The sequence below is a fragment of the Pelodiscus sinensis genome, chromosome 11, assembly GCF_049634645.1.
Source record: "Pelodiscus sinensis isolate JC-2024 chromosome 11, ASM4963464v1, whole genome shotgun sequence".
In the NCBI taxonomy this organism is placed as follows: Eukaryota; Metazoa; Chordata; order Testudines; family Trionychidae; genus Pelodiscus; species Pelodiscus sinensis.
The window spans coordinates 31313505-31339136 of NC_134721.1; the positions used below are offsets into that span (position 1 = coordinate 31313505).

At 44.8% G+C, this 25632-nt stretch overlaps 1 protein-coding gene across 4 annotated transcripts in view; it reads left to right on the forward strand.

Annotated features, from left to right (window-relative positions):
* FGD3 (FYVE, RhoGEF and PH domain containing 3) overlaps positions 1–25632 on the forward strand; it is a 204074-nt gene that overhangs the window by 117367 nt on the left and 61075 nt on the right. For all 4 annotated transcript variants that reach the window (XM_075938919.1, XM_075938920.1, XM_025188018.2 and 1 more), the window contains 2 exons: positions 50–218; positions 1775–2372. In XM_075938919.1, the coding sequence (XP_075795034.1) occupies positions 50–218; positions 1775–2372 (767 nt within the window). The remainder of the gene's footprint in view (positions 1–49; positions 219–1774; positions 2373–25632) is intronic.

Here is a 25632-nt window from a genome sequence, read left to right on the forward strand (position 1 = left end):
ATAAAGAAGTCAAAACTTTATTCTCTCTTTTAACCCTTACTTTTATTAGTACCTCCTAAGCCTGTCCATCTGAAACCTGGGCAGGAAAGAATTCCTCCAGCACCTTCTCGGCCCTTGCCAGCTGATCCCAAGTCATCAAGAAGCTTAGTGCCTGAAGAGGAAGAAACACAGACATCAGCAGGAGTCAATATCCTCATTGAAAAGTTTGAAAATATTAGGTAAATATTTGTGTTTATCTATATCTACTTGTATCATTCTATGCATTCATTTTGAAACTTCATCTCAATGAAAGGAAAATACTAATGTGTAAAATCCAGGAATATTTATTATAACTATTGTGTACTAATTCATAGAGAATAGTTTGTCTAATCATAAACCCTAAACTTAACTGAGTACATATGGGGACTTGATACAAAAAACAAGGTTGCCTAAAATCTTACTGGTCTATATCATGCCATCAGTCTCCAAATAGGAGTCTCCACTGAAATCAGTGAAGAGTTATGTTTAAAAATAACCTAGTGTCTATTTTTAGTAGGCAAACTTTGGGTGCGAATTGTTTTACTCTTTCAAGATCTTGATTACTCTAAAGTAAATGAGGCTTCAGATTTTATCGATTAAAACTCTATAATATTTAATAAATGTCAGGCAAACTGTTAAGTTTATGGGGAGGGAAAACAAATCGCAGCATATTATAGATCAGACTAATGTACAAGGTAGTTTCTACAGAAATTTCATTTGTTGAATTTGGTTGGTCAGTTTTCATATAAAATCAGCTGATCTCGCAAACCCTATTCAAAGGAAATTCCCATTGAAAGCTAGGTGTGCAGGATAGGGTGTGGGATTTAAAAAAAAGTTCTTTCCACTAGTTATGATATTTAATGAATTTTGAAAGCTCTGCTTTGATACAGGAAAATAGCATATCACTGTCCCTTTAAAAAAAGGTTGGGAAACCTTTTTGGGGTCAGGGGCCACAGAAAAACAGTCAGGGGTCACACGAAAGTGAGAAGCAAAGCCCCAATCGCTCACATTCCCCTCACACATCAGAGCCGGGAGAGGGGAGTTTGGGGGGGACAAAAATGAGGAGTTCAGTGTGTGGGAAGGAGCTGCTGAGAAGCAGGCTGGGGCATGGGGTTTGGGTGGGAAGAAGGGTGCAGGAGTGGGTTGTGGGTTGGTGGGTCTGGGAGGGTGACAAACTGCAGGAACAGTCTGGGGGTGGGAGGGCTGGGTGGGAGATAGGATGCAGAAGCAGAGTTGGGGTCTGGATGGTAGGGGGCCAACAGGGCTCAAATGCCAGCTTCCCAGTGCTGGAGAGGAGGAGCCCTGAGCCTCGGGGGACAGGCCCCGGCAATTTGGGGCCGGATCCAGACCCTGGCCCATAGGTTCCCTACCCCTGCTTTAAAATTTCTTCTCTGTTGTAGGTGATCCCCTGCCCTGAAGGGATAATTCCATTGAAGAGCAGTGAGTTCCTGTCTTTACAAGGAAAAATATACTTTCTCCTTGCAGGACAGGAGGAATTTTAAAAGCATATCATTGTTCCTTTCAGTGGTTTTGCATCCTTAAAGCCTATTCCTAGAAGTGACATGGCTTTGTGTGCAACTCTTGAATGAGAATTTGTTTCAGTCATTCTGACTGGAATTTTCAAAAGTGTTTAACGCAGGTAGGGCCTTGCTGCCATTGTAACTGAGTGAAAATTGGGCTTGTAATTCCCTTAAACACCTGTGAAAATCCCAACTGCCAATTCAGATGATGCAAAGTGCTTCCTCTTCTTTTGTAGGCAACCTACCCACATTCTTCAAAGAAACCAACTCAATTTAACTTTTAAGATGGAACCTGGATTGGACTCTCCCAAACAGCCGAGCTCAAGTGACTGTGAATTGGTAGCTTCCTGTAGTAGTTCTACAAATGAAAAAAGTGAGCCAGAAGAAAATGATCCAGACGTCCTGTGCAGTGCAGAGCTGTCTAATGCAGACATAATGAAAATTAAAGAGCTCAGCATTGGGGAAAACAAGAGCTATGAAGACAGTTCTGCTGTGAATGAGAGCAAAGAGCCCTCTGGAGAGCTGGAGAGCAAGGACTCAACCTCAGAGTTGAATGGTAATGGTAAAATTCCCAACAGGGACAGTGGAATAGACAGCCCTTCTTGTAGTGTGGCAGGAGAGACTTTCCCAAATGAGGAAGGCACAGACCAGAAGAAATCTACTGCCGCTGGGAATCCAGCAGACATGGAAACTGACAGAAAGGGTAGCAAGTCCTCACCTGTAGAGCAGAAGAGAGACTCAACCCAGGATGAAGACAGTGATCTAGATGAAGGAAGTAGTGAGGAACAAGAGACAGCAGATGTGCCAAAGTTGGAATATTTAGATGTAAACAAGGTAAGATGTAATAGTGTAGCTGTCTAACCGATTAACCAATAAGCAAAAGCTTATACGTTAATGCTATAGACTACATGCATTTCCTTCCCCCACAAGTAAATTTTTTAGCAGGCTGGCCAGCAGCCTGGCTCACTCCTGGCTTGCGATGGGTCTGGGACCTATCCCCACAGTGGCTCTACATTTGAAATGTATTAGGAGCTGGGCAGACAGGCAGCCCAGTTCTGTCCTGGCTTATGCTTTGTCTGGAAGCTCAGACCTCCCCTAGACAGGGGCTGCTGCCACCCCATGCTGCTGCTGTTTTATTAGTCTACCTGTGTGGAGCTTCTGGCAGGATCGGGGCCTCACGTGTTCATATTTGAAGTCATAGCCTTCTGGAGAAGTACTTGCATGTCATATGAGGCCTTGGTTGTATTTATTATAAAGGTGCTCATGCCTCTTTCTTTTTTATATAATTTGTGTGGAAAAGTTGCTTATTTAGGCTGGATTCTCTGTAAATTATATTGTTTCAAGTCAGTAATACATTTGAATATAATGTGTGAAGGGGTCCTATTAGGAGCAATACTGGTTCGGGTCTCTGCTGTTCAAGCAGTTCTTTGCAGCTAGAAGAGAGCATCCTGGAATACAGAGTACTGCAGCTCACAGCTGCATAATGTACCTAGCAGCCTTTAATTTTATATTAAAGAAATATATAATTAACTGCATTTACCAAACTCAGTAGTAGACCCTAGCAGCCTTTAATTTTATATTAAAGGAATATGTAATTAACTGCATTTACCAAACACAGTAGTAGACGTAGTAAAATTGGTTGGAAAATTTTTCCAGCAAAAGATAAAATGTTGTTGTGCCTATTTCCTTGACAAACTTAGCAGGGTCTTGCCCATTGTGTAGACTTAATACTAAGTTACTGTTATACAGCAAGAATATAAGGCCTGACTTTCCTCTAAAGTACCCTGGTATAAATTGGGAGCAATTTATTTGAAGACAAAGCAGTAATATTGGTCTGAGAGAGAAGAGAATTGTGTCCCTGGATCCAGGAACGTTTACTACCCTTCACTTCCAAAGGCAAATATAGCAACCCTAGTGACAACCCAAGTGACTCTTGTAGTGGTGGGCTCAGAATGTGATAAGAATGTTTGTAACTCCAAGTGCATTGAGCAGTGTATTCTTCCTGTGGCACCATCTAATACGAGTCAAGTCAGACGGAAGGACAAAAACATTGATATGCTGAGACCATTTACTTCAGAGCAATTGCTGGCATTAAGGCAAAACTTGAAAGTTTATTCTGGCAAATGCTACGACTCAAAGTGGAGGTTGTTTACATTTCCAAGGAGCATGATGAATGAATACATAGTCCACAAAAAAAACTTGCCAGTGAAATTCTCATAGTTTATATAGCTAGGATTTTTCATCTGGGGGACCCCAAAGAGCATTACAGGCTTCACCAGTGATGCTCAGATGTAATAGTTTAGGGCTTTGCCTACCCTGCTGAGGTTAAGCACACCTACGACAGTGCTTTACCACGGCAATGTGATCACAGCACCCAGTGCTGGGAGAGCTCTCCCAGCATTGTAGGTAAATCACTTCCACGATGGGAGTAGCCAATAGCGCGGGAGCCTGTTGACACTGGTGATTTATAGCCCTGTAACTTGCTGAGCTTGGGGTGTGCGTGTGTTTTTTCACACTTTGAATGAGAAAGTTACAGTGCAGGAAAGTGGCAGTGTAGACAAGCCCTAAAAGAGAGTTTCACCAGCTGTATGAGTCCACCAACCCAGAGCTGGACAACAGCAGCCATCCGATTTCAGAACAAATACTGAGAGAAAAGAACCATTGTCTGGCAGATTTAGTGGAACCCTGTACAAGATCAACAGAGGAGATGCACAAGGAAGCAAATCCAAATACGTTTTCTGTAGCTCAGTCACTCTCAACAGGAGGTCTGTGAATCCTTTCAGGGAGGCTGCGGGGCCCTGCACCTAAAACCCAGAGCCCGAGCCACAGCACCCTCCACAGCATTGAAGCCCGCTCGGGACTGAAGTTGGGAGCAGCAGGGCTGAATTTGCGCCTTGAAGGGAAAAAATCCTGAGCAGAGTTGGTTGGACACAGGGGTATTGCCTTCTTCACCCAAACTACAGCGCGAAAGCAGGGAAGTCCCAGGCAGCTCTACATCCCCCACCTCTTTCTCTCCCCATCCCCTGGCCAAGGTCGGAGGTGGGAAGCTGGAGCTGGACAGCGCATGACAACTGCTGCTCTGGCTGGTACCATGGAGCAGGGAGCTGTCACGTTCCCACATCTCCTGCTGGTGCCCTGGGTTGAAGCTGCTGCTCAGCTCCCAACCCCCTTTGTGCCCACAGAAGCAGCCACTAAGAGCTGCTTGGGCAGGGGGACCCAACTCTGTACCTGGCAGAGCCCTTGGGGAGCAGTGACTGCAGGGGAGCGCTCCCAGCACACAGCCCTTAGCTACACTGAGCTACCCTCTCCCTGTATCCTAAGCTACCCTGTGCCCACACACACAGCCCCTCGCTACACTCCTGTCTGCACCCTCAGCTATCTCCCCGCCCCCAGGCCTGTGCACAGCTCCTAGCCACCTGCACCCTGAATGATTTTAAACTTTCTGAGCTGAGCGTCCACCTTTCAGCTGCAATTTTTGGTGGTACCTTCCCCTCCAAACACTACTTTGAGTGGGTGTCCTACTGAAGTGAGTCGGGGGAGGAGCTGGGGCTCTCTCCCTGGACCTGGCTGTGTGAAGCTGGCTTGAGGCCCAGTGGCCCTTGTCCACCCAATATAGGAGTCAAACTACAGCTGTGCTTGAACTGCTGCCCTAAAGCTCTTCCTCTCCTACTGGGCCTATAGCCTCTATAGCTTGTTGGGGGGGGAGAGAAGATAGCTCAGAAAGAAAAAGGTTGAGAGCCCCTACTAGTTTACAAGAACTGCAAAGGCTCTGAGAACCATGATCCTGACAGATTTTACACCACTGGCACCGGACAATGAGGACTTAATAAAGGTCCGGAGCTACTGTGGACCAGCTGTGGACTGGCGTAGATGCTTTGGACCTAAACATTTGTGGGGAGGTAAAAATGGAGATGCGCAAGAATCAGGATATGGAGGCTTGAGAATCTGGGGGCTGTCTGGGCACCCAGGAGGGCTGCAGGATCTACTAAGGCCAAAGGAAATCTGCATAACTTAGGGGAGCTCTGCATGGACTCTGAGTGAGGGCTAGAGAAAAAGCCCCTTGGAACACAGTGCTGCTGCAAGATTCATCAGAAACTGCTGGGGAAGGATTCAGGGAAAGGGACACAGTGGAGCTCTTCAGGTGTGTGAGTCCCTTGATCTAGAGAAGTGGGCTCCTCTTTCCTCTCTCTCTGCCCCAAGCTACACTTTCTATTCATTTTCCAAGCTTGATTCTAAGCAGGCCTTCTAAGCCTCATAAAACTGGCTGCAGTTTTTAGTAGGTCTTCAGGAACCATTTGTTTGTCAAGTCCACATTCAAGTCTGCCAGTACTGTGGGTTTCTGATCTCTTTATAAAACATTCATGCTAGTCTATGCAGACCCCATAAAATCATTAGGCCCACGGTTCCTACCAGGATTTACAGCAAGTCTTGGAGACTTCAGAAGAGCTGTGCTGCAGGCAAAGCTGGGAGGAGGAACAAGATGCAAGGTACAGAGCCTGAGGAAGTATGGGAAGGCTGGGCATTGAGGGGAAATACCATGGGAAAGCCAGCTGAGAAGTGGGAGACCTAATGGGGGCTTCAGGAAGCTCTGGTGGAATTCTGTGGTTTGAACTAAGGATAGGCCCATAGGTGCTGACTCCATGGGTGCTATGAGGCTGGAACACTTGGGAAAAAGCAATGGATGCTGACAAGCACCCACTGGCCACCCCCTTATCAGCATTGCCCTCTCCCCCGTGTCTCCTTTGCGGTAGGTGCTGTGCAAGCACAGAACAAAAAGACAGCCCTTATCCCAAGCAACTTGCAGTCATATCTACTGGTGAGAGCAGCAGCAGGTGGATGGACACTGCAGTGATGTGGGTAGTATAAAAATCTCTAGAGAGGATACTTTTATAGTAGCCATACCACTGTGCAAGTGATATGTTTTTGTTTTTGGTTTTCACACAGGAGATTCTTTAAGACTTAATTTTGGAAATACTGTATTTCTTTGGTCTCCTGTGATAAACCTTCTACCTCAGTGGGGATCTGGAAACAGGAAGCTGGCTTTAAGGGGTGGGGGGCTGGCACTGAGGCATTTGAGATGGAGGCCTGGCACTGGGGAGCTCTGAGGGCAGGAGGCTGGCAGTGGGGGGCTTGGGTGCAAGGGATTCTGGGGTGAGTTGCTGGCGCTGGGAGGTAGTGGAAGGGTGCGGGGGGCTCTAGGAGCCAGTACTTTTTATACCGTGGACCAGCAAACCTATTCATAAGCTCTTGGTGGACCTGTAACATTCTGTTTGCGTATCTGAATATTCATTATTTGCAGCAAAAGTTTGTGAGGGGTTTGCTGGTTGTGGAATAAAAAAGGTTGGGAACCACTGATCTGGTCCAGTCCCCTGAAGTCATAGCAGGACCCAGCACCATCTAGACCAGGGCTACTCAACACGCAGCCCGCGGGCCACATGCAGCCCGCAGCCCGCAGCCCATTTGTTTGCGGCCCACGGTGCGGTTTGGGTTTACGTGGGGCTCAACATGCGGGCCACCGGTGGGATCCTTTCAACATGGCCTCCACTGGGAACATGATCCACAATGGCAAGGTGTCTCCCAGGTGGGGTGAGCATTGAAAGATGCAAGCGGATGGGCTGGCTGGAACAGACGGGTACAGGGTGTCAGCATTTCTAGCCCCCAGGAAGGAGGCGCTGGGAACCCCGGGGCATTATGGGAAGTGCTGGCTGCTTAGCCTTGTCAGCAGAGCTGGTTAGCTCACGCTGGCCATATTTGGGTCCGGCGCTGTGGTTTAAGGCTTAATCTTTGTACAGATGGTCCCCGACTTGTGACACGATCAGTTCCTGGGGAAGCATCGCAAGTCGGGAACGTCGCAACTTGAACCCTCATTTATGATAGGCGTTGTGCACCGTCGTAAGTGTGGGCCAATGACATAAGTCGGGGTTTTTTTGCCCCTTCCGCACTTACAAAAATGGTTATAAATGCGGGGGGTCGCAACTCAGGAGGTTGCATCTCGGGGATTTCCTGTATTCATGCTCATCAGTGTGAAAGAAGCTATTTGCATATATATTTGCATGTATATGCAACCACACTTAAGTTGCGGCCCTTGGCAGGTGCTGTGAGTATCATTGTGGTCCCCTGGGCTTCCAAAGTTGAGTAGACCTGATATAGACCATAGTGATAGTTCTCTATTTAACCTACTCTTAAAAATCTTCAACGACAGAAATTCCACAACCTCCCTAGACAGTTTATTCCAGTGTTTAACCACCCTAACATCTGGGAAGTTTTCCCTAATGCCCAACCTAAACCTCCCTTGCTGCAATTCAAGCCTATTGCTTCTTGTCCTACCATTCAACACTAAGGAGCCCTCCTCCTTGTAGCAACCTTTTTAGGTCCTTGAAAGCAGCTATCATGTCCCCTCTCAGTCTTCTGTTCTGTAGACTGATTGTCAAAGGGTTTGGGTGGCTTGGGAATTGGTGCCTTGCACCTGCAGGCCCCTGGCTCATATCAAATTGGCCGTAACAGAAAATTGTTACAATCTGAGGGCTGTTCAATGCTTTTTGTGAACTGACAGATGCTCACACTGGACGTGAGTCACTGTTGCAAAATCCCCAAAACACCAGGAGTTGTTAATCAGATGCCTTGCTCCCTAGCCCAGCAGTCCTCCAAACATATTTTGTTTTCCAATTTCAAGTTTCTTTGAAAACTAAACATAGTTAGTTGAACCTCAGGTTGCCAAACAGAAAAGGGAGATCTATGCATTTGCTGTTTCTGTTGTGGATTGATGGCTTACTTGATGCAAAATGTTACAAAGCTAATAATGGACCCAGTCTCAGCCCTGACGTATGCATTCAAGTCAAACTGGACTCCTAGGGTTTGTTTTTGTAAGGAATGGGTTTGTTTTTGTAAGGAATGCAGGCTCAAGCCAGATTTATCCATCCTGTAATTGCAATGGGGTGGATTTGGCTCATTGCAAAGATGTGCTTTACTGTCACACCAATATTTAGTAAGATATTTACATGCCAGAGTGCAGCATTGATAATAATACACTTTGCTCCTCTTAGATCATTTATGTAATTAAATATATAAGTAAAGTTTTCATTGTGGGTTCTAAATAACGGAAATCATGTATTTGAAGTAAAGCTAATTGTTACTTTGCTGGGTGCTTTGAGTAGGTTAGGGAATCTGTAAATAAAGACTTTGCAATTTAAATGAGACTTTTGTTCTTGGTTACACTCCTTTTGTTAATTCTCCACCAAGCCACCTTATCTAAATGAGTATTTAATTGAGGAGTGAACTATATTGTGTGGTATGTGCAGCAGTGTTCTGTATTGTATTTGAAAACTGATTTTGGTCTTGCATTCCTTTACAAGCTAGGGTTTTCTTTTGTATAGTCCTAGTCCCTGTTCAAAGTAAACTTGTCTCCGTAGCTGTGCAGGAGGTGGATGCCTCATGGAATTCATTGATTCTTTAGCCATGCAGGTTGCTATCTCTACTGAGAGTGTAAAGCCGATTTCTGTTTTACATTGTCATGTTGGCCTCCCTTCCTCCCCCTTGATTCTGCTCGCTCTGACTCTTATGGCTGCTAGGTGCTATGGAATGAACTGGTGGATGGCCCAGAGTGGGCCATCCTCTGACACTTGTGGGGAGGAGAGCTGGAGGAGTTTCTTAGGCTGCCCTGTCCCTATTGGTATTTCTGTTACTGCTCATCCTGAGACTGTCGGCTAGAGAAAGGTAGGACCCAGTCAGGCTTACAGTTTATTTCTCTCTTCAAAACCAGTGTGGAAGGGATGGTTCTTCCACAGTTATAAGAGTAAGAAAACATCAGTCATCAGCAGCTCTTGAGACTGGGGGCAGAGAGAGAGCATCCCTTTTGTCTGGAAAGGAATTTTTAGAAAAAAATAAACCATGCCAGGGGTTGGACCCGTTTCTTCCTGCTTCTTTGCGTGCATGCGCACGGACACACACAGGTCTTTGCCGCCACTCAGCAGCGGTATCTAATAACATCCATGAAGAATAGTGATAGAAATTTATCCGTGTTAGTCTGGTGTAGCTGAAACAAAATAAACCATCTTGTTAGTCTTTAAAGTGCTACATAGTCCTGTATTTTGTAATAACATCCATGTCCCTGGAAAGCTTTGTATCTTCTAGTTAGAACAGGGTGTGCAGTAATTATACCTGTAGGGTAGCGTAATAATGACTTGATGATTCCCAGTCCACCACGTTAAATGGAGCTCATGAATAATCGCTTCTTGTTTTCTTTTTCCACTGTACTTTTCAACCCTCTTGCCTTCCCCTACCAGAAAAACCCCTATGAATCAATAAACCTTTGCTGATAAAGTACTATTCCCTCTTGTGAAGCTTGTATTCTCTTTCGTCTAGTTTTAAATGTCCTATGTCATGTAGCTTCCCTTTGCGGTCTAACACATCTCACTGTCAGCACACAATTATTGATTACATTTTTTAAGTAATTGAGATTTTTATCTGTCTTTTGTCAAAATGAAAATGGACAAGGGGAGCTTATCAGTTTGATAGCATCTCATAAAAAGTCAGCAGCACAGAAACTGAGACATATTAGTCTTGATACTTACAAGAGAGGGAATAAAATGAAAATGGTCTTGGAGCCACTATCATGTTCGTATACTGTTCATGTCAGGATTTTTGGTGGAATCACTGTTTGGCATGGACTGAGAAATACTTTTGTAAGTGAGAACATGGTTCCATGTCTTTTTATTTAAATATTTGCAGTAAAAGAGAAAATGAGTTCACAAATTCTCTCCTTCCCCTACTGTCAGTCACTATACTATCGGGCTACGTCTAGACTGGCATGATTTTCCGCAAATGCTTTTAACGGAAAAGTTTTCTGTTAAAAGCATTTGCAGAAAAGAGCGTCTAGATTGGCACGGATGCTTTTCCGCAAAAGCACTTTTTGCAGAAAAGCGTCCGTGCCAATCTAGACGCGCCTTTGCACAAAAAAGCCCTGACCACCATTTTCGCGATCGGGGCTTTTTTACGCAAAACAAATCTGAGCCGTCTACACTGGCCCTTTTGCGCAAAAGCTTTTGCGCAAAAGGACTTTTGCCCGAACGGGAGCAGCATAGTATTTTCGCAAGAAGCACTGATTTCTTACATGAGATCGTCAGTGTTCTTGCGGAAATTCAAGCGGCCAGTGTAGACAGCTGGCAAGTTTTTCCACAAAAGCAAGTGCTTTTGCGGAAAAACTTGCCAGTCTAGACACAGCCTCTGAGTAAAACCTTTAGCAGTAGTAAAGCCTATAGGGGACTTAATGAAGCTCTGGCTCATCTCCTTTGGGTGTGTGTGTGTGAAAACTCTATTGGGTGTAGGGATTTGTGTGTTGGGGGGGTTGTTTGGAACTTTTTTATTTGTTTTTTTGGAGGGTGTCTTTAGATAGATAGGGGTGTAGATATTATGTTATTGTGATTGCATTTGCAGTGTTGTGGTTGTTGTGTTCCCAGAAAATGAGACACACTTGTCTCTTTTACCAACAGAAGTTGGGTCCGATAAAAGATATGATCCCACCCACTTTGTCATTACTGTGGTGGAAACACATTGTCAAATAGGAAGGTTTCACAATGTTTCCTAAAGAGGGAAGATCCTCTCATGGATTGATAACTGGTTAAAAATAGAAAACAAAGGGTAGGAATAAATGGTCAGTGTTCAGAATGAAGAGTGGTATCCCCTGGGTGATGGGGGTAGGGGGAGTCTGTGTTGGGACCATTCCTATTCATCATATTCATAAATGACCTAGAGCAGAGGTAGGGACCCTTTTTTGGGTTGGGGGCTGACCCACAGAAGAATCAGGGGTCGCACAGAGGTGAGAAGAGGGAAAAAGCCCCACCCTCACTGATGTGGCCACAGACTGAGGAGAAAGACACTCCCCATAATTTCCTTCCACACCAGAGCCTAAGGGGCCCCAGCTTAGTAAATTTTGGGTGCTCCAGCACTGCGGTGGGAGTGGGAGGCTGGAGCGTCAGCATGGGCTCCCTAATACTGCAAGGAACCATTAGCCTCAGGCACAGGATCCAGGCAAGCCGGGGGCTGCAACTGGCCCCCTGGCCTGAGGTTCTCCACCCCGAACTAGAGAAAGAGGTAATCAGTGAGGTGTCAAAATTTGCAGATGATACAAAATTGCTCAAGATAGTTAAGTCTACAGCAGACTGCAAAAAGCTTCAAAAGGATCTCACAAAACTGGGTGAGTGGGCAACAAAATGGCGGATGAAATTCAGTGTTGATGAACGTGAAGCAATGCATATTAGAAAACATAAACCCAAATATACATATAAAATGATAGTGTCTAAATTAGGTCTTACCACTCGAAACACATCTTGGAATCATTGTGGACAGTTCTTTGAAAACATTTGCTCAGTGTGTAATGACAGAAAGGCAAACAAAATGTTGGGAATCATTAAGAAAGAAATAGATAATAAGACAGAAAATATAATGTGTCTATATAAATCTGTGACGTGCCTGCATCTTAAATACGGTGTGCAGATGTGGTTGCCTCATCTCAAAAAAGATACGTTTGGATTGGAAAAGATTCAGGGAAAAGGCAACAGAAATGATTAGGGGTAGGGAATGGCTGCCATATGAGGAGAAATTAATAATACTGGGACCTTTCAGCTTGGAAAAGAAATAGCTAAGGGGGGATATGATAGAGTTCTGTAAAATCCTGACTGGTGTGGAGAAAATAAATAAGGAAAGGTTATTTACTCCTTTCCATAACACAAGAACTAAGGGGGTCACCAAGTGAAATTAGTAGGCAGAAGGTTTAAAACCAAAGAAAGCATATCTTCACACAACACACAGTCAGTCACCCTGTGGAACTCCTTGCCAGAGGATGTTGTGAAGACCAAGACTTTAACAAGGTTCAACCAAAAACTACATGCATTAATGGAGGCTAGGTCCATCAATGGCTATTAGCCAGGGTGAGAAATGATGGTGCCCCAACCTGTGTTTGCCAGAGACTGGAATTGGGTGACTGGGGATGGCTCGCTTGATGATTATCTGTTCTATTCATTCCCTCCCGAGCACCTGGAATTGGGCACTGATGTGGTAATAATACAACAAATTATTTCTTATAAAGAGGCTAACCCCCCTTCCCCCCATGCTTCAGTCTTAAAGAAAAATGTTCCTACAGGTTGTAGCTCCCTTGACTTGGACTCCCTATTCCAGCAACATCTGTGGTCTGGCCCGGATGTTACTGGACCACAGAGCCCAGAAACAGGGAGGTCTAGGGGCGGGGCAGGAGCGCCATGGGAGGCACCGGCAACTCAGCAGGGAGCCCAGTGCAGACGGGGAGGGGGCAGGAACGGGTGGCAAGGCGGGGACCTCCAGCCCCTGCCCATTCTGGCTCCTGAGGTCAGGGAGCTCCAGCCTCAGCGGCAGCCAGGTAACTCTGGCCCCGCCCTCTGCCCCAGTGCGGGCTGTGCAGCTCCAGCCACGGAGCCAGGCAGCTGCAGAGCTCTGCCCTGGCTGTGCAGCTCCTGCTGTGACGCTCTGGCTGTGGCACTTCAGTCCCAGCAGCAGCGGGGCCGGCGGCATCTCGAGAGCCCTGGGAGGGCTGGAGCAGCAGTGGGGGCAGGCTGGAACCTTAACCTGGTGGCAGCACGGGCTAAGAGGGGAGGGACCTCCCCTGGTCCAGCAAATCCCCTCGTTCAAGACCAGTCAGCTCCCCAGGACCCAGACCAGCAAGGTCCAACCTGTAGTCCCTAGCTATTTTCTATTCCCACCACCACACAGGGCTAACAATACCTCCTGGGGAGGAAAGATGCAGAAATGTAGGCTGTAACTGTGTGTGGAAGTTGGCTCCTATATCAGCCTGAGTTAGGGTTTATTGAAGGGAATTTGCCATATTGGATCTTGTTGCTCCATCATATCCAGAATTCTGCTGCTAGCTGTGACCAGGCCTGCTGAAGGGGTTGGGGGCAGTTTGGTGAACAAATATTTACAGTCACAGACGTGCCCATCTTCTCTTGGTGTAATAATTAAATTCTGTTGTACCTGTGTTTTTGAAGGAATTGTGACAGTTATCAAACTGAGTTCCTCATCTAGACTGCAGGCTTCTTTCAGAAGAAGCTTTTTTTGGAAGAGATCTTCCAAAAAAACTTCTTCCGAAAGAGAGTGTCCACACTGCAAAGTGCATCAAAAAAGCTATTTGCTTTTTCGAAAGAGAGCATCCAGCCTGAGTAGATGCTCTCTCGCATGTAAGCTGTGATTGCTATGAACAGAATGGCCACTAGGGCACCTGTGCTTTTCCCTCTTTCCTCTTCTGCCAAAAGAACTCCTTCTTCCCCGTCCACACATGCCTTTTTGCAAAAGAGCTTTTTTGCAAAAAAAAGGCTTCTTCCTTGTAGAATGAGGATTACCAATGCCGGAAAAACGCCTCTGTTCTTTCGATTTTCTTGCGGAAGAACACAATTGCAGTGTGGACGTTCCTCAAGTTTTGTCAGAAAAATGGCTGTTTTTTCTGACAAAATACTGTAGTGTAGACATACCCTGCATGTTCTCAGCCTACACACAGTCTACATGTAAGTGGAGTTTGAGTTCCAAATGTGTGGCATAATTTATCTGTTGGGAAACTTGACCTGGATTTCTGGGTCAAACTGTTGGTCAAATTATCTCTGCATGTGCTTCAAATAACTTTATTTGCTTTAAAATGGATGTGAAATCATTATGTCTGCTTCCTGCTTCAACCTTTAAAGTCACCCCTTTTTAAAGGTTGAAACAGTTTTTTAATTTATTTCTTTAGTGGTTTCTGTGCAATGGAGTGTTGCCTCCTGGATTCCTAAGTCAGTGACATTTAAAGGCCACAGTTCTGTCCACCTCATTTTCCCTAAAGTGCACAGCTGCTCTGTCAGACTTTTTGTCTTAGTGGTGGTACAGAAACAATGGATTTGCTATCTGATCACAATCAAGTAACCCTTGGGACAGTGAGGAACCTGGGCTACTGGGAACTGGATTTGATAGCTGAGAAAATAGATAACCTTTCACTATTTACTGTTTTCAGCATTTTTTTTTTTAAGTTTTCCTATAACAATCATTTACCAGAAACTTCTGTGTTAAAGAAGTTTAAAAAGAGCACGGTCATATTTGACTTTGGATTGCTTTTCGCATCCGATATACTTTGCCAAGTTTGTCTGTCAAGATTCACACCTATCTTATTATGAAGTGGAGATACTAGCTACACACACCTGTTGACATAACCTGGAGCTCTACACATTCTGTGAGGAGTTAGTACCATGTACCATTTGAACAGTTAACATTTACCAGATTTGAAGTCAAGGCTTGGATTTGACTTGTTGTTCCGCTGTGATGTATGCTTACAACATAGTCACAGGTCTAATGAGCACCTCTCTTCATGTGTGTGCTTTGTATGTGAGAGGACCCATGTGAAATTATGGGTGATTGTTCGTCTGACCCAATCCCTCTTCCATGTAGGTTACTGCATGACTCTATAGTGCCCCACTTCCACTTCTGTTCAGTATGCATGAGACACAGAATACCCCTCCCCCATTTGCCTCTATGGTTGGGGAAGCTTTGAGGGGGCCAACTGCGAAAGGGGATAGTCCCAGCAGTGAAGAAGGGGACACTTACGCTACATCTACACTATAGCCTGGATCAGTGCTTGGAGATCGGTCCTCCGGGTGGTCAGTTTAGTTGGTCTAGTGAAGACCTTCCAAATTGATTGCAGATTGTTCCACTGGTCGATCCTGTTACTACACCCCAGATGAGAAGAGCAGGGGAAGTTGATGAGTGAGCTTCTCTTATCAACCTCCTCCCCAATGGTGTAGAGCTCACAGTAACTCAACTTTTAAGGTGCATCGATTCCAGCTACGTTACTCACAGCTGGAGTTGTGTAGCTTAATTGACTTTCTTCTGTAGTGTAGATGTACCCTTGGTGAAGGACACTGAATAGTATCTCTTTCCAACCACCAGCCCCCTCCAGGAGTCTCTGGGACCGTTGGTAAGTAGGAGGGGAGGGTTGCTGATTGGCTAGTAATCTCAGCTCCCAGGATTTAACCAAGAGTGGGAGCCATGTCTAGCTTCTTTTGGCTCCATTTCAGAAGCACAGAATTGCTCTCCACTCACAGTCACAGCCTGGTCCCAAAGGAAGCAACCTGCCCTGTCCCAGTGATTGGTACAGCTTACTTCCTTTCGGCTCTGGCTCAGCTGCACTGTTGATTGCATTCAGAGGTGCAGGGAAGGTTTGCAGATCCTTGGCTACAGCCACTAACCTTCGCCTGTTTCCTTTTGCCCCTCCCCCAAACACTTCTGTAGGAGTAGCAATCCCAGCAGTGACTGTTCTTCTTAATGTCTGGGGGTGATCAATATGACTAGCTTATTCAGGGGAACAAGAAAGTTCTTTGGTCTCCAGTGCAGAGCAGAGCAGGTGATTGAGTTCTGCATAAATGCAGTGCATACTCGCAGCAGGCTAAACTTTGCATGTGTAATTATCCGTTTGCCTCTGTGATTACTGCACATGCTTCTGCATATGCATGAAACTGGGCTCTTACTTTGGGAACATTTGATTCACTGTTTCTGCAAAAGTAGATCCCCCCAGTTGAAGAACAACTATGGCCTCATGCTTGGCAAGTAATTGGACTGCCTGCAAAGAAACGAATGAGCATAGCGCAGTCATTACTTTCAACAAACTATAATAAACTTCCTGTCTTTGCAAAATAAATGCAAACCGCTTCCCTTTTTTCATCCTTCTGCTCATTCAACCTTCAGAATATTTTTAACAACTGTAATATACAACAGCACAATCATGGTCATACTGACAAATCATCCAGCAAGAAATTAGGAAGAAAAGAAATTATATTTATAATACACATGTGTACTCACTAGGGATGTGAAAGCAGCCCCTGTCCATGGTGGGCCCAGGCACACTGCAGGCACGGCCTTCTCTGATTGGGCTGAGCAGCCCCTGCCTGCAGCAGGGGAGCCACTTGGCCCAAATGTGGTGGGTAGGACAGCCATTCTGGCCCAGCCAAGATGGAGCATGCATACATGCGCGCGCGCACACACACACACACAGACACACTTCTGCCAACTCCCTTTTGATTTGTTAACCAGTTAAGCATCATGTTTTACCAGTTAACCAATTAAATGGGATTTTACATCCCTAATACTCACTAGGGGAAACATTTTTACAAACTTCCTGAATATTATACTTGTGTTGCCTGTATAATATGTGCATTTTAGTAAAGCTGTGTCAGTGGTGCCCATTGTATAATATCAAGAATTTATTTATATCTAGTCTGGTTTAGAGGTATCTTTTGTCATTTATACTGAATAAATAAAATAATCTGGCCAGTTCTCCAACAAATAAAAGTTTGTTTCAATGCTAAATTTTTGCTTGGTGAAGCCTCAGAGCTTTAATCTTTTTGACATAATGCAGAACTCAAAGATATGCCTAAAAAACAATATGATAATCAGCCAGAGATCAGTATAATGATTCTTGGCACTTACACAGCTTTTTCATCCAGACGATCTCAAAGCACTTTCTAGAAATGGTCCAACATCACTTTCTCCATTTTGTAGGTAGGCAATGAGAGATTAAGTGAGCCGACTATGGATGTAGAAGAAATCAGTGGTATGGTTTGGAAGAGAACCTCCTCATCCACCATTCTGCATGTTGCCTCCCAGTTTGTCCCAAACATGTGTTTTCTAGCTCACTCTTTTTCACCAACATTTGTTGCCCACCCCTATTGGTCTAAAGACTGCGTCCTTTACTCAAGTAAGGAGGCTTATTGACTTCAGGAGGACGATTTATTTACATGAGTAAACTGAGCAAGATTCAGTCTGTAATGTCTTCATCCATACGGCAGTTTGCTTTTTTAAAATTTTACCTTTATAAAATGTAAAGCATAGATGCTTTATGGTTGTTGTTTTTTGCCAGATTCTGTAACTATACCCACATTGATCAATACTTTACTCCAAGAACATTAATCATAGAGTTAAATATGGCTCAATCTTGGTAGAATCAGACATTCAGATCTTTGATTATTCAAACTGCAGAAGGCTGCAACAGTAGGACTGGAATTTGTCAAAGGTTATGCTAGTTAAAAAATTACCAACCAAACATTCATTTAAAATTTACAGGGTGGCCATAAAGAGAAATGGTTGAAAAATACATCCACTTAAATGCACATATTTCTGCCACCACCAGGAATTGCTGCTGTAGAATTGTTTGGTATTTAAATAAATGTCAGCATGTTTTTGGAAATGTAAACTACGTTACAGATGGTGAGGCCCAGAAGGTTAAAAGCAACTCCGCTATATAAAGCTTTACTTTTGAGAAGTAATATATTTAGTTGAAACTAATTCTTTTCATATTTCAAACAAATGAAAAGATTTAATGGCTGGCTTGGTGATCAAGTTAAAGCAGGTTAAACTCCATGCCTTTAGAAACACTCATATAACTAACTTCCTCCCCATCAAGAGATCTATCCATTCTTTGCAACTTGAATGACCACAGAGATACTTTGGTATAAAGTAATGTGTTTTTTAATTTCTCCATTGCAAATTCAAAGGTTATGAGAACATTGGTGTCTTATTGATATAAAACAGGGGGGAGAAGCTTTTTTGGGTTTGGAACCGCTGACCCCAGAGAAAAATCAATTGGGGGCCACACACCAGTGAGAGGCAAAAAACCCCAAAACAAAACCCACAATCAACTCTTACTGACCTGGCCCCTAGTCAGGGGCGGCCCTAGACCAGGTGCCAGCAACTGGCGCCCTAGGCAAACCATGCAATTGGAGCCCCCACCTCCAAACCCTTCAATGATATTGCGCCACCATCTAGTGCCCCCATTTAACTTGGCACCCTAGGCGACCGCCTAGTTCACCTATATGGATGGGCTGCCCCTGCCCCCAGCTGAGGAGAAAGACACTCCCCACATTCCCCTGGCACACCAGAGCCTGGGGGGGGGAGGGGTCCAGGCTAATATATTTTGTGTGCTCCAGTCCTGCAGTGAGGCAGCAGGGGGAGGGGCTGGAGAGCCAGCACTGACTCCCCAATGCTGGGGGTGGGGGGCTGAGCCTTGGGAACCAGATCCAGGCAAACCGGGACTGTATCCAGTTCCCTGGGCCTGAGGATCCCCATCTCTGCTGTAAACATTAGGTACAAAGATCAGTATCTATTCTGTGTAGAAGTGCACAGGGTGCAAGAAGTTTTTAAACAATTCATTATTTCAGTTTGCTTCACACTCTATGGGGATGTCTAGACTACATGCCTCTGCCAACAGAGGCATGTAAATTAGACTACCCGACATAGTCAATGAAGCAGGGATTTAAATATCCCCCACTTCATTAAAATAAAAATGGCCGCTCAGCTGATTGTCACACAGTGCAGCAGTCAAGATGTGGATCAGTCAAGATGTGGTTTACAGGAGTGGTCAACAAAGGCATTCTCTGTCGACTGATCCGCGTCTGGACTGCTGCGGTGTGCCGACGATCAGCTGAGCCGGCACAGCACGGTGGCCATTTTTATGTTATGATTTAATGATATTTAAATCCCCAATTCATTGACTATGTCGGGTAATCTAATTTTGTTAGCAGAGGCATGTAGTCTAGACATATCCTATGATTTTAATATTAGGAGGGTTGGAATAAAAGCTTACTTCACAGAGCAACTATACCATAAATTATTCCATTGCTCACAACACATTGCAATGCATAGTACATAGGAAAAATTTATTTACCTTTTCTACACTGTGTAAGTACCCCCTGTCATGTCCCCTCTTATTTATTTCCTCTCTCCATAGTCCAGTCATTTTGGTATCTCCTTAACAGAAATCTTTTCATGCTTCTAATTATTTTTGACACTTGTCTCTGGTCACTTCTTTTTTATGTATTTTGAATATGATGATAAAAAATGGATGAAATGCTGCACCATTCAGTTATATAAAGACTTTCTAAGATATTCAGTATTTTTCCTCTCACTGTAATCACTCCATTGTTTGGCTTTTTTTAAAATCACCACTCCAAACTGAGCAGATGTTTTCATTAAGTTGCCCCAGTGAAACCCACGTTTTTCCTTTCAGTTACTTTAGAATCCAACACTCTAGATGCATAGTTTAGATTATTCCTTCAAAATATTGCATCATCTTGAATTTCTCATCTCCGTGCCATTGCTCAATCATAGAGGTCTTTCTGGAGTTCCTCTGTCATCTAGCCTTGACTAACCTACATAATTTATTTGTGCATATTTTGCCCCCTTTTTGCTCATCCATTTCCTAGATCATTAATAGTTTAATAATTTTAATACTAAACACAGAAGCTAGTACCAAAACTTCAAGTTTATCTATATTTACAAGGCAACTTGCTAAATTAAAGACCTTGTATATTTTCTAAAGGGACCGTTAGAGGGAAAGGGAAAATATTTTTTTATAAGCAAACATTTTACATTTAAAATTTTTACTAATTGTTGATGGACATTAACAGATTTGTCAGTAGGATAAATTTTAGTTTGCAGCATGCTGATTCAATGAACTTTAAGCACTAAAATGATTGAACTGCTATAGTCTAAGCCTAAACTAAGGCTGATATCAGAATGTTATAATCAATGTCAAGTACTTGAATGATGAAAAAACAAAGCAAGGTAGAGAAATACTTTGGTAGAATAGGACTAGGAATAATGGGATGAGAATAAGAAAAGATTTAGTCTGAATATCAGGGAGAATTTACTAACAGCAAGTGTAAGAACCTCTCAAGAGAAGTAGTAGAAATAGTAGCAGCATCTTTATTCATTTAAAACTATGCATTAGAAACATACTGTACTGGGAAGGGAGTGGACTAGATGACTCAAGGAATCTTTTACAACATAAGAACGGCCATACTGCGTCAGACAAAAGGTCCATCCAGCCAACAGTGGCCAATGCCAGGTGCCCCAGAGGGAGTGAATCAAACAGGTAATGAGCAAGCGATCTTTCTCCTGTCATCCATCTCCACCCTCTGACAAACAGAGGCTGAGGACACCATTCCTTACCCATCCTGGCTAATAGTCATTAATAAACTTAACCTCTATGAATTTATCTAGTTCTCTTTTAAACTCTGTTATAGTCCTTGCTTTCACAGCCTCCTCAGGCAAGGAGTTCAACAGATTGACTTAGCGCTGTGTGAAGAAGAACTTACTTTTATTTGTTTTAAACCTGCTGCCTATTAATTTCATTTGGTGGCCCCTAGTTCTTATATTATGGGAACACGTAAATAACCTTTCCTTATTCACTTTCTCCACACCACTCATGATTTTATAGACCTCTATCATATCCCCCCCTTAGTCTCTTCTTTTCAAAGCTGAAAATTCCCAGTCTCTTTAATCTCGCCTCATATGGGACCCATTCCAAACCCCTAATCATTTTAGTTGCCCTTCTCTGAACCTTTTCTAATGCCAGTATATCTTTTTTGAGATGAGGAGGCCACATCTGTATTCAGTATTCTAGATGTGGGCATACCATGGATTTATATAATATTATCCGTCTCATTTTCTATCCCTTTTTTAATGATTCCGAACATCCTGTTTGCTTTTTTGACTGCCGCTGCACACTGGACATCTTCAGAGAACTATCCACAATGATTTCAAGATCTTTCCTGATTAGTTGTAGCTAAATTAGCCCCCATCATATTTTATGTATAGTTGGGATTATTTTTCCCAATGTTCAGGACTTGACAGATAGGCTCGCCTGCTCGCCTGTGGCAAGTGGATTTTACCAGCTGGCGAGTGCAGAGGCAGACGGGCCCAGTGGGCCGTTGTGACAGGCTGGCCGAAGCCCGCACTACGGGTGGCGCGACCCCATCTGATCAGCCGGCCGGGCGGAGGAGTGGAACACTGGGGGGGGAAATGTGGCGATTCTCAGCGCCAGGCTGCCTGCATGCAGCTCCAGCACGAGGAGGCGGGGCACGAGCCAGAGGGCGGGAAGCCGGTAGACGCCAGGACGCTGGCGTGATGTAGCATTGTGATGTCATGGCCGTGACCACCGGATTCAAAAAGGCTCCAGCCGCCCCGCAAATTAGAAGGCAGAAGCCAGGTAGGGAAGGGGAAAGGAAGGGGGAAAAATAGGGGGAAGAGGCTTGTGCTGAGGGGAGGGGCGGGGAGGTGGGCAGGTCAGGAGAAGAAAGGGGAAGGCACCAAGGGACAGGGTGCAGGAGAGACAAATGCCAGGGGGACAAATGGAGATAATGAGGAAAAGGGCAGGAGGGGAGGTGACAGTGGGAGGGGGACAGGGTGATGCTGGGAGAGGAGAGGGTAAGGGCATTGGGTGCTGGGGGGGGAAGGAGGAGGTGCTGGGAGAAGGCTTGAAAGAAGGGGTGGGCATGAAGAAGGCAGGGATGGAGCAAGGCATATGTGAGGACAAAGGTGCATGAGGGGAATGGGGGCAGAGGGTGGTGAGGGGGTGGGCATCAGGGGAAAAAAGGGCAAAGGGGGTAGGGGCAGTGAGGGAAGGACGAGGCACCAGGAGAGTGCAAGTGCCAACGGATTATGGGGGTGAAGCAGAAGGGCAGACACCTGCAGGGGAGGGACCAAAGGAGAGAGGAAGGGCAGGCATGTAGAGGGAGGTGTTAGGAGAGGGGATGAGGAGGGGTAGCTCACATGACCAGAGTGTGGCTACTGGAGGTGTGGACACGGGGGGCGAGAGAAGGACTGGTGGAGGGGGGCAGGTCTCAGGAAGGCAGAGGGCAGTGAGAAGGGCAGGAGTCAGGACAGCAGAGGAGGGTGAGGGGTTGCGGGGGCAGCAGGCATTAGGGGAGCTGATGGAGCAAGGGGAGGAGACATGGCAGCAGAGGGAAAAGGAAGAGGTTTAAAAGATATTTATTAATAACTTGGCACATCCAAACAAGCCACATGAACTCAGTACTGGTGCACAACACAAAATTTATTTTGCTCATGGGAGGAAACTCTTAGGGTATGTCTACACTGCCACCGTAGTTCGAACTAGGGTAGCTAATGTAGGCATTCGAGCTTGCAAATGAAACCTGGGATTTAAATATCCCGGGCTTCATTTGCATGTTCCCGGGTGGGCGCCATTTTTAAATGCCCATGGTGTGAACTACCTGCCTGCGGCTACACACAGCACGGACAAGGTAGTTCGAATTAATGCTCCTAATTCGAACTACCGTTATTCCTCCTGCAAGGAGATTTAACGGTAGTTCAAATTAGGAGCTTTAATTCGAACTACCTAATCTGTGCTGCATGTAGCTGCGGGCAGGTAGTTCGAACTACGGGCATTTAAAAATGGTGCCCGCCCGGGACCATACAAATGAAGCCCAAGATATTTAAATCCCGGGCTTCATTTGCAAGTTCGAATGCCTACATTAGCCACCCTAGTTTGAACTAGGGTGGCAGTGTAGACATACCCTTAGAGGAACACTTCTCCCAGCCTCTCCACCCCCGAGTTAACATCACACACAGTGGGTTAATGCAATTGCAGGAGAGTTGCATGAGGGGGGTTTGGTGGGGGCCAAACTAATCCCTATTGGTAGGAGGACGGCGGGAAAAGTCCTTGGGGGGGGGGGGTCACATGACACCTTTTACTTCTGGTCATGTGTCCATCTTGCCCCGAGAGTGTTACCTCCAGAGGCGTGACTAATGGAAGTCAGGGGATGTGGCTAATGGGGGTCAGTGGCATGGTTTACAGGGGTCAGGGGTGTGGCTAATGGGGGGTCAAAGAGTACATTTAAAAAAAATTCTTTGTGTGCACACCCTAATGAAATGTGCTGTGCATGCCTATGAAAATACTGTTGTATCTTTCACTGAAGTTTTTGAGACCTCATCAAAACGTCAAAGAATGACAAACCACGATAACCGCGGCCATGATAACTGACGAAACAAACATGCCATCCTGGTCGTCCCGTTCTCTGGTGGTGCGTGCCTGCACGATGGGTGGGGGGGGGGGGGTTGGCGAGTCCCTTTTTTGTCTGGCAAGTAGGATTTTGCATAATTTGTTGAGCCCTGCCAATGTGCATTACTTTACATTTATCCACGTTAAATTTCATTTGCCATTTTGTTGCTCAGTCACTTAGTTTGGTGAGATCTTTTTGAAGTTCTTTACAGTCTGCTTTGGTCTTAACTGCCTTGAGCAGTTTAGTATCGTCTGCAAACTTTGCCACCTCACTGTTTACCCCTTTTTCCAGATCATTTATGAATATGTTGAATAGGATTGGTCCTAGGATTGACCCTTGGGGAACACCATTAGTTACCCCTCTCCATTCTGAAAATTTACCATTTATTCCTTTCTCTTTGTTTCCTGTCTTTTAACCAGTTTTCTGTCCATGAAAGGATCTTCCCTCTATCCCATGACAACTTAATTTACGTAAGAGCCGTTGGTGAAGGACCTTGTCAAAGGCTTTCTGGAAATCTAAGTACACTATATGTACTGGATCCCCCCTTGTCCACGTGTTTGTTGACCCCTTAAAAGAACTCTAATAGATTAGTAAGACATGATTTCCCTTTACAAAAACCATGTTGACTTTTGCCCAACAAATTATGTTCTTCTGTGTGTCTGACAATTTTATTCTTTACCATTGTTTCAACTAATTTGCCTGGTACTGATGTTAGACTTACTGGTCTGTAATAGCCGGGATTGCCTCTAGAGCCCTTTTTAAATATTGGCATTACATTAGCTATCTTCCATTCATTGGGTACAGAAGCCGATTTAAAGGATAGGTTACAAACTATAGTTAATAGTTCTGCAATTTCACATTTGAGTTCTTTCAGAACTCTTAGAATCATAGAATAATAGGACTGGAAGGGACCTCAAGAGGTTATCGAGTCCAGCCCCCCGCCCTCAAGGCAGGACCAAGCTCCGTCTACACCATCCCTGACAGATGCCTATCTAACCTGTTCTTAAATATCTCCAGAGAGGGAGATTCCACCACCTCCCTTGGCAATTTATTCCAATATTTGACCACCCTGACAGTTAGGAATTTTTTCCTAATGTTCAATCTAAACCTCCCCTGCTGCACTTTAAGCCCATTACTCCTTGTCCTGTCCTCAGAAACCAAGAAGAACAAATTTTCTCCTTCCTCCTTGTGACACCCTTTTAGATATTTGAAAACCGCTATCATGTCCCCCCTTAATCTTCTTTTTTCCAAACTAAACAAGCCCAGTTCATGAAGCCTGGCTTCATAGGTCATGTTCTCTAAACCTTTAATCATTCTTGTCGCTCTTCTCTGTACCCTTTCCAATTTCTCCACATCTTTCTTGAAATGTGGCACCCAGAACTGGACACAGTACTCCAGCTGAGGCCTAACCAGTGCAGAGTAGAGCGGCAGAATGACTTCACGAGTTTTGCTTACAACACACCTGTTGATACAACCTAGAATCATATTTGCTTTTTTTGCAACAGCATCACACTGTTGACTCATATTCAACTTGTGGTCCACTATAACCCCTAGATCCCTTTCTGCCATGCTCCTTCCTAGACAGTCGCTTCCCATCTTGTATGTATCGAACTGATTGTTCCTTCCTAAGTGGAGCACTTTGCATTTCTCTTTATTAAACCTCATCCTGTTTACCTCTGACCATTTCTCTAACTTGCTAAGGTCATTTTGAATTATGTCCCTATCCTCCAAAGAAGTTGCAATCCCACCCAGTTTGGTATCATCTGCAAACTTAATAAGCGTACTCTCTATCCCAATATCTACATCATTGATGAAGATATTGAACAGTACGGGTCCCAAAACAGACCCTTGCGGAACTCCACTTGTTATCCCTTTCCAGCAGGATTTAGCACCGTTAACAACAACTCTCTGACTACGGTTATCCAGCCAATTATGCACCCACCGTATCGTGGCCCTATCTAAGTTACATTTGCCTAGTTTATCTTGGGTGAATGTCATCCAGTCCCAGTGACTTGTTTATCAATTAATTCCAAAACCTCTTCTAATGACACTTCAATGTGAGACAAGTCCTCAGATTTGTCACCTACAAAGGACAGGTCAGGTTTGGGAATCTCCCTAACATCCTCAGCCGTGAAGACTGAAACAAATAATTCATTTAGTTTCTCCTCAATGACTTTATCATCTTTAAATGCTCCTTTTGTATCTCGATTGTCCAGGGGCCCCGCTGGTTGCTTAGCAGGCTTCCTGCTTTT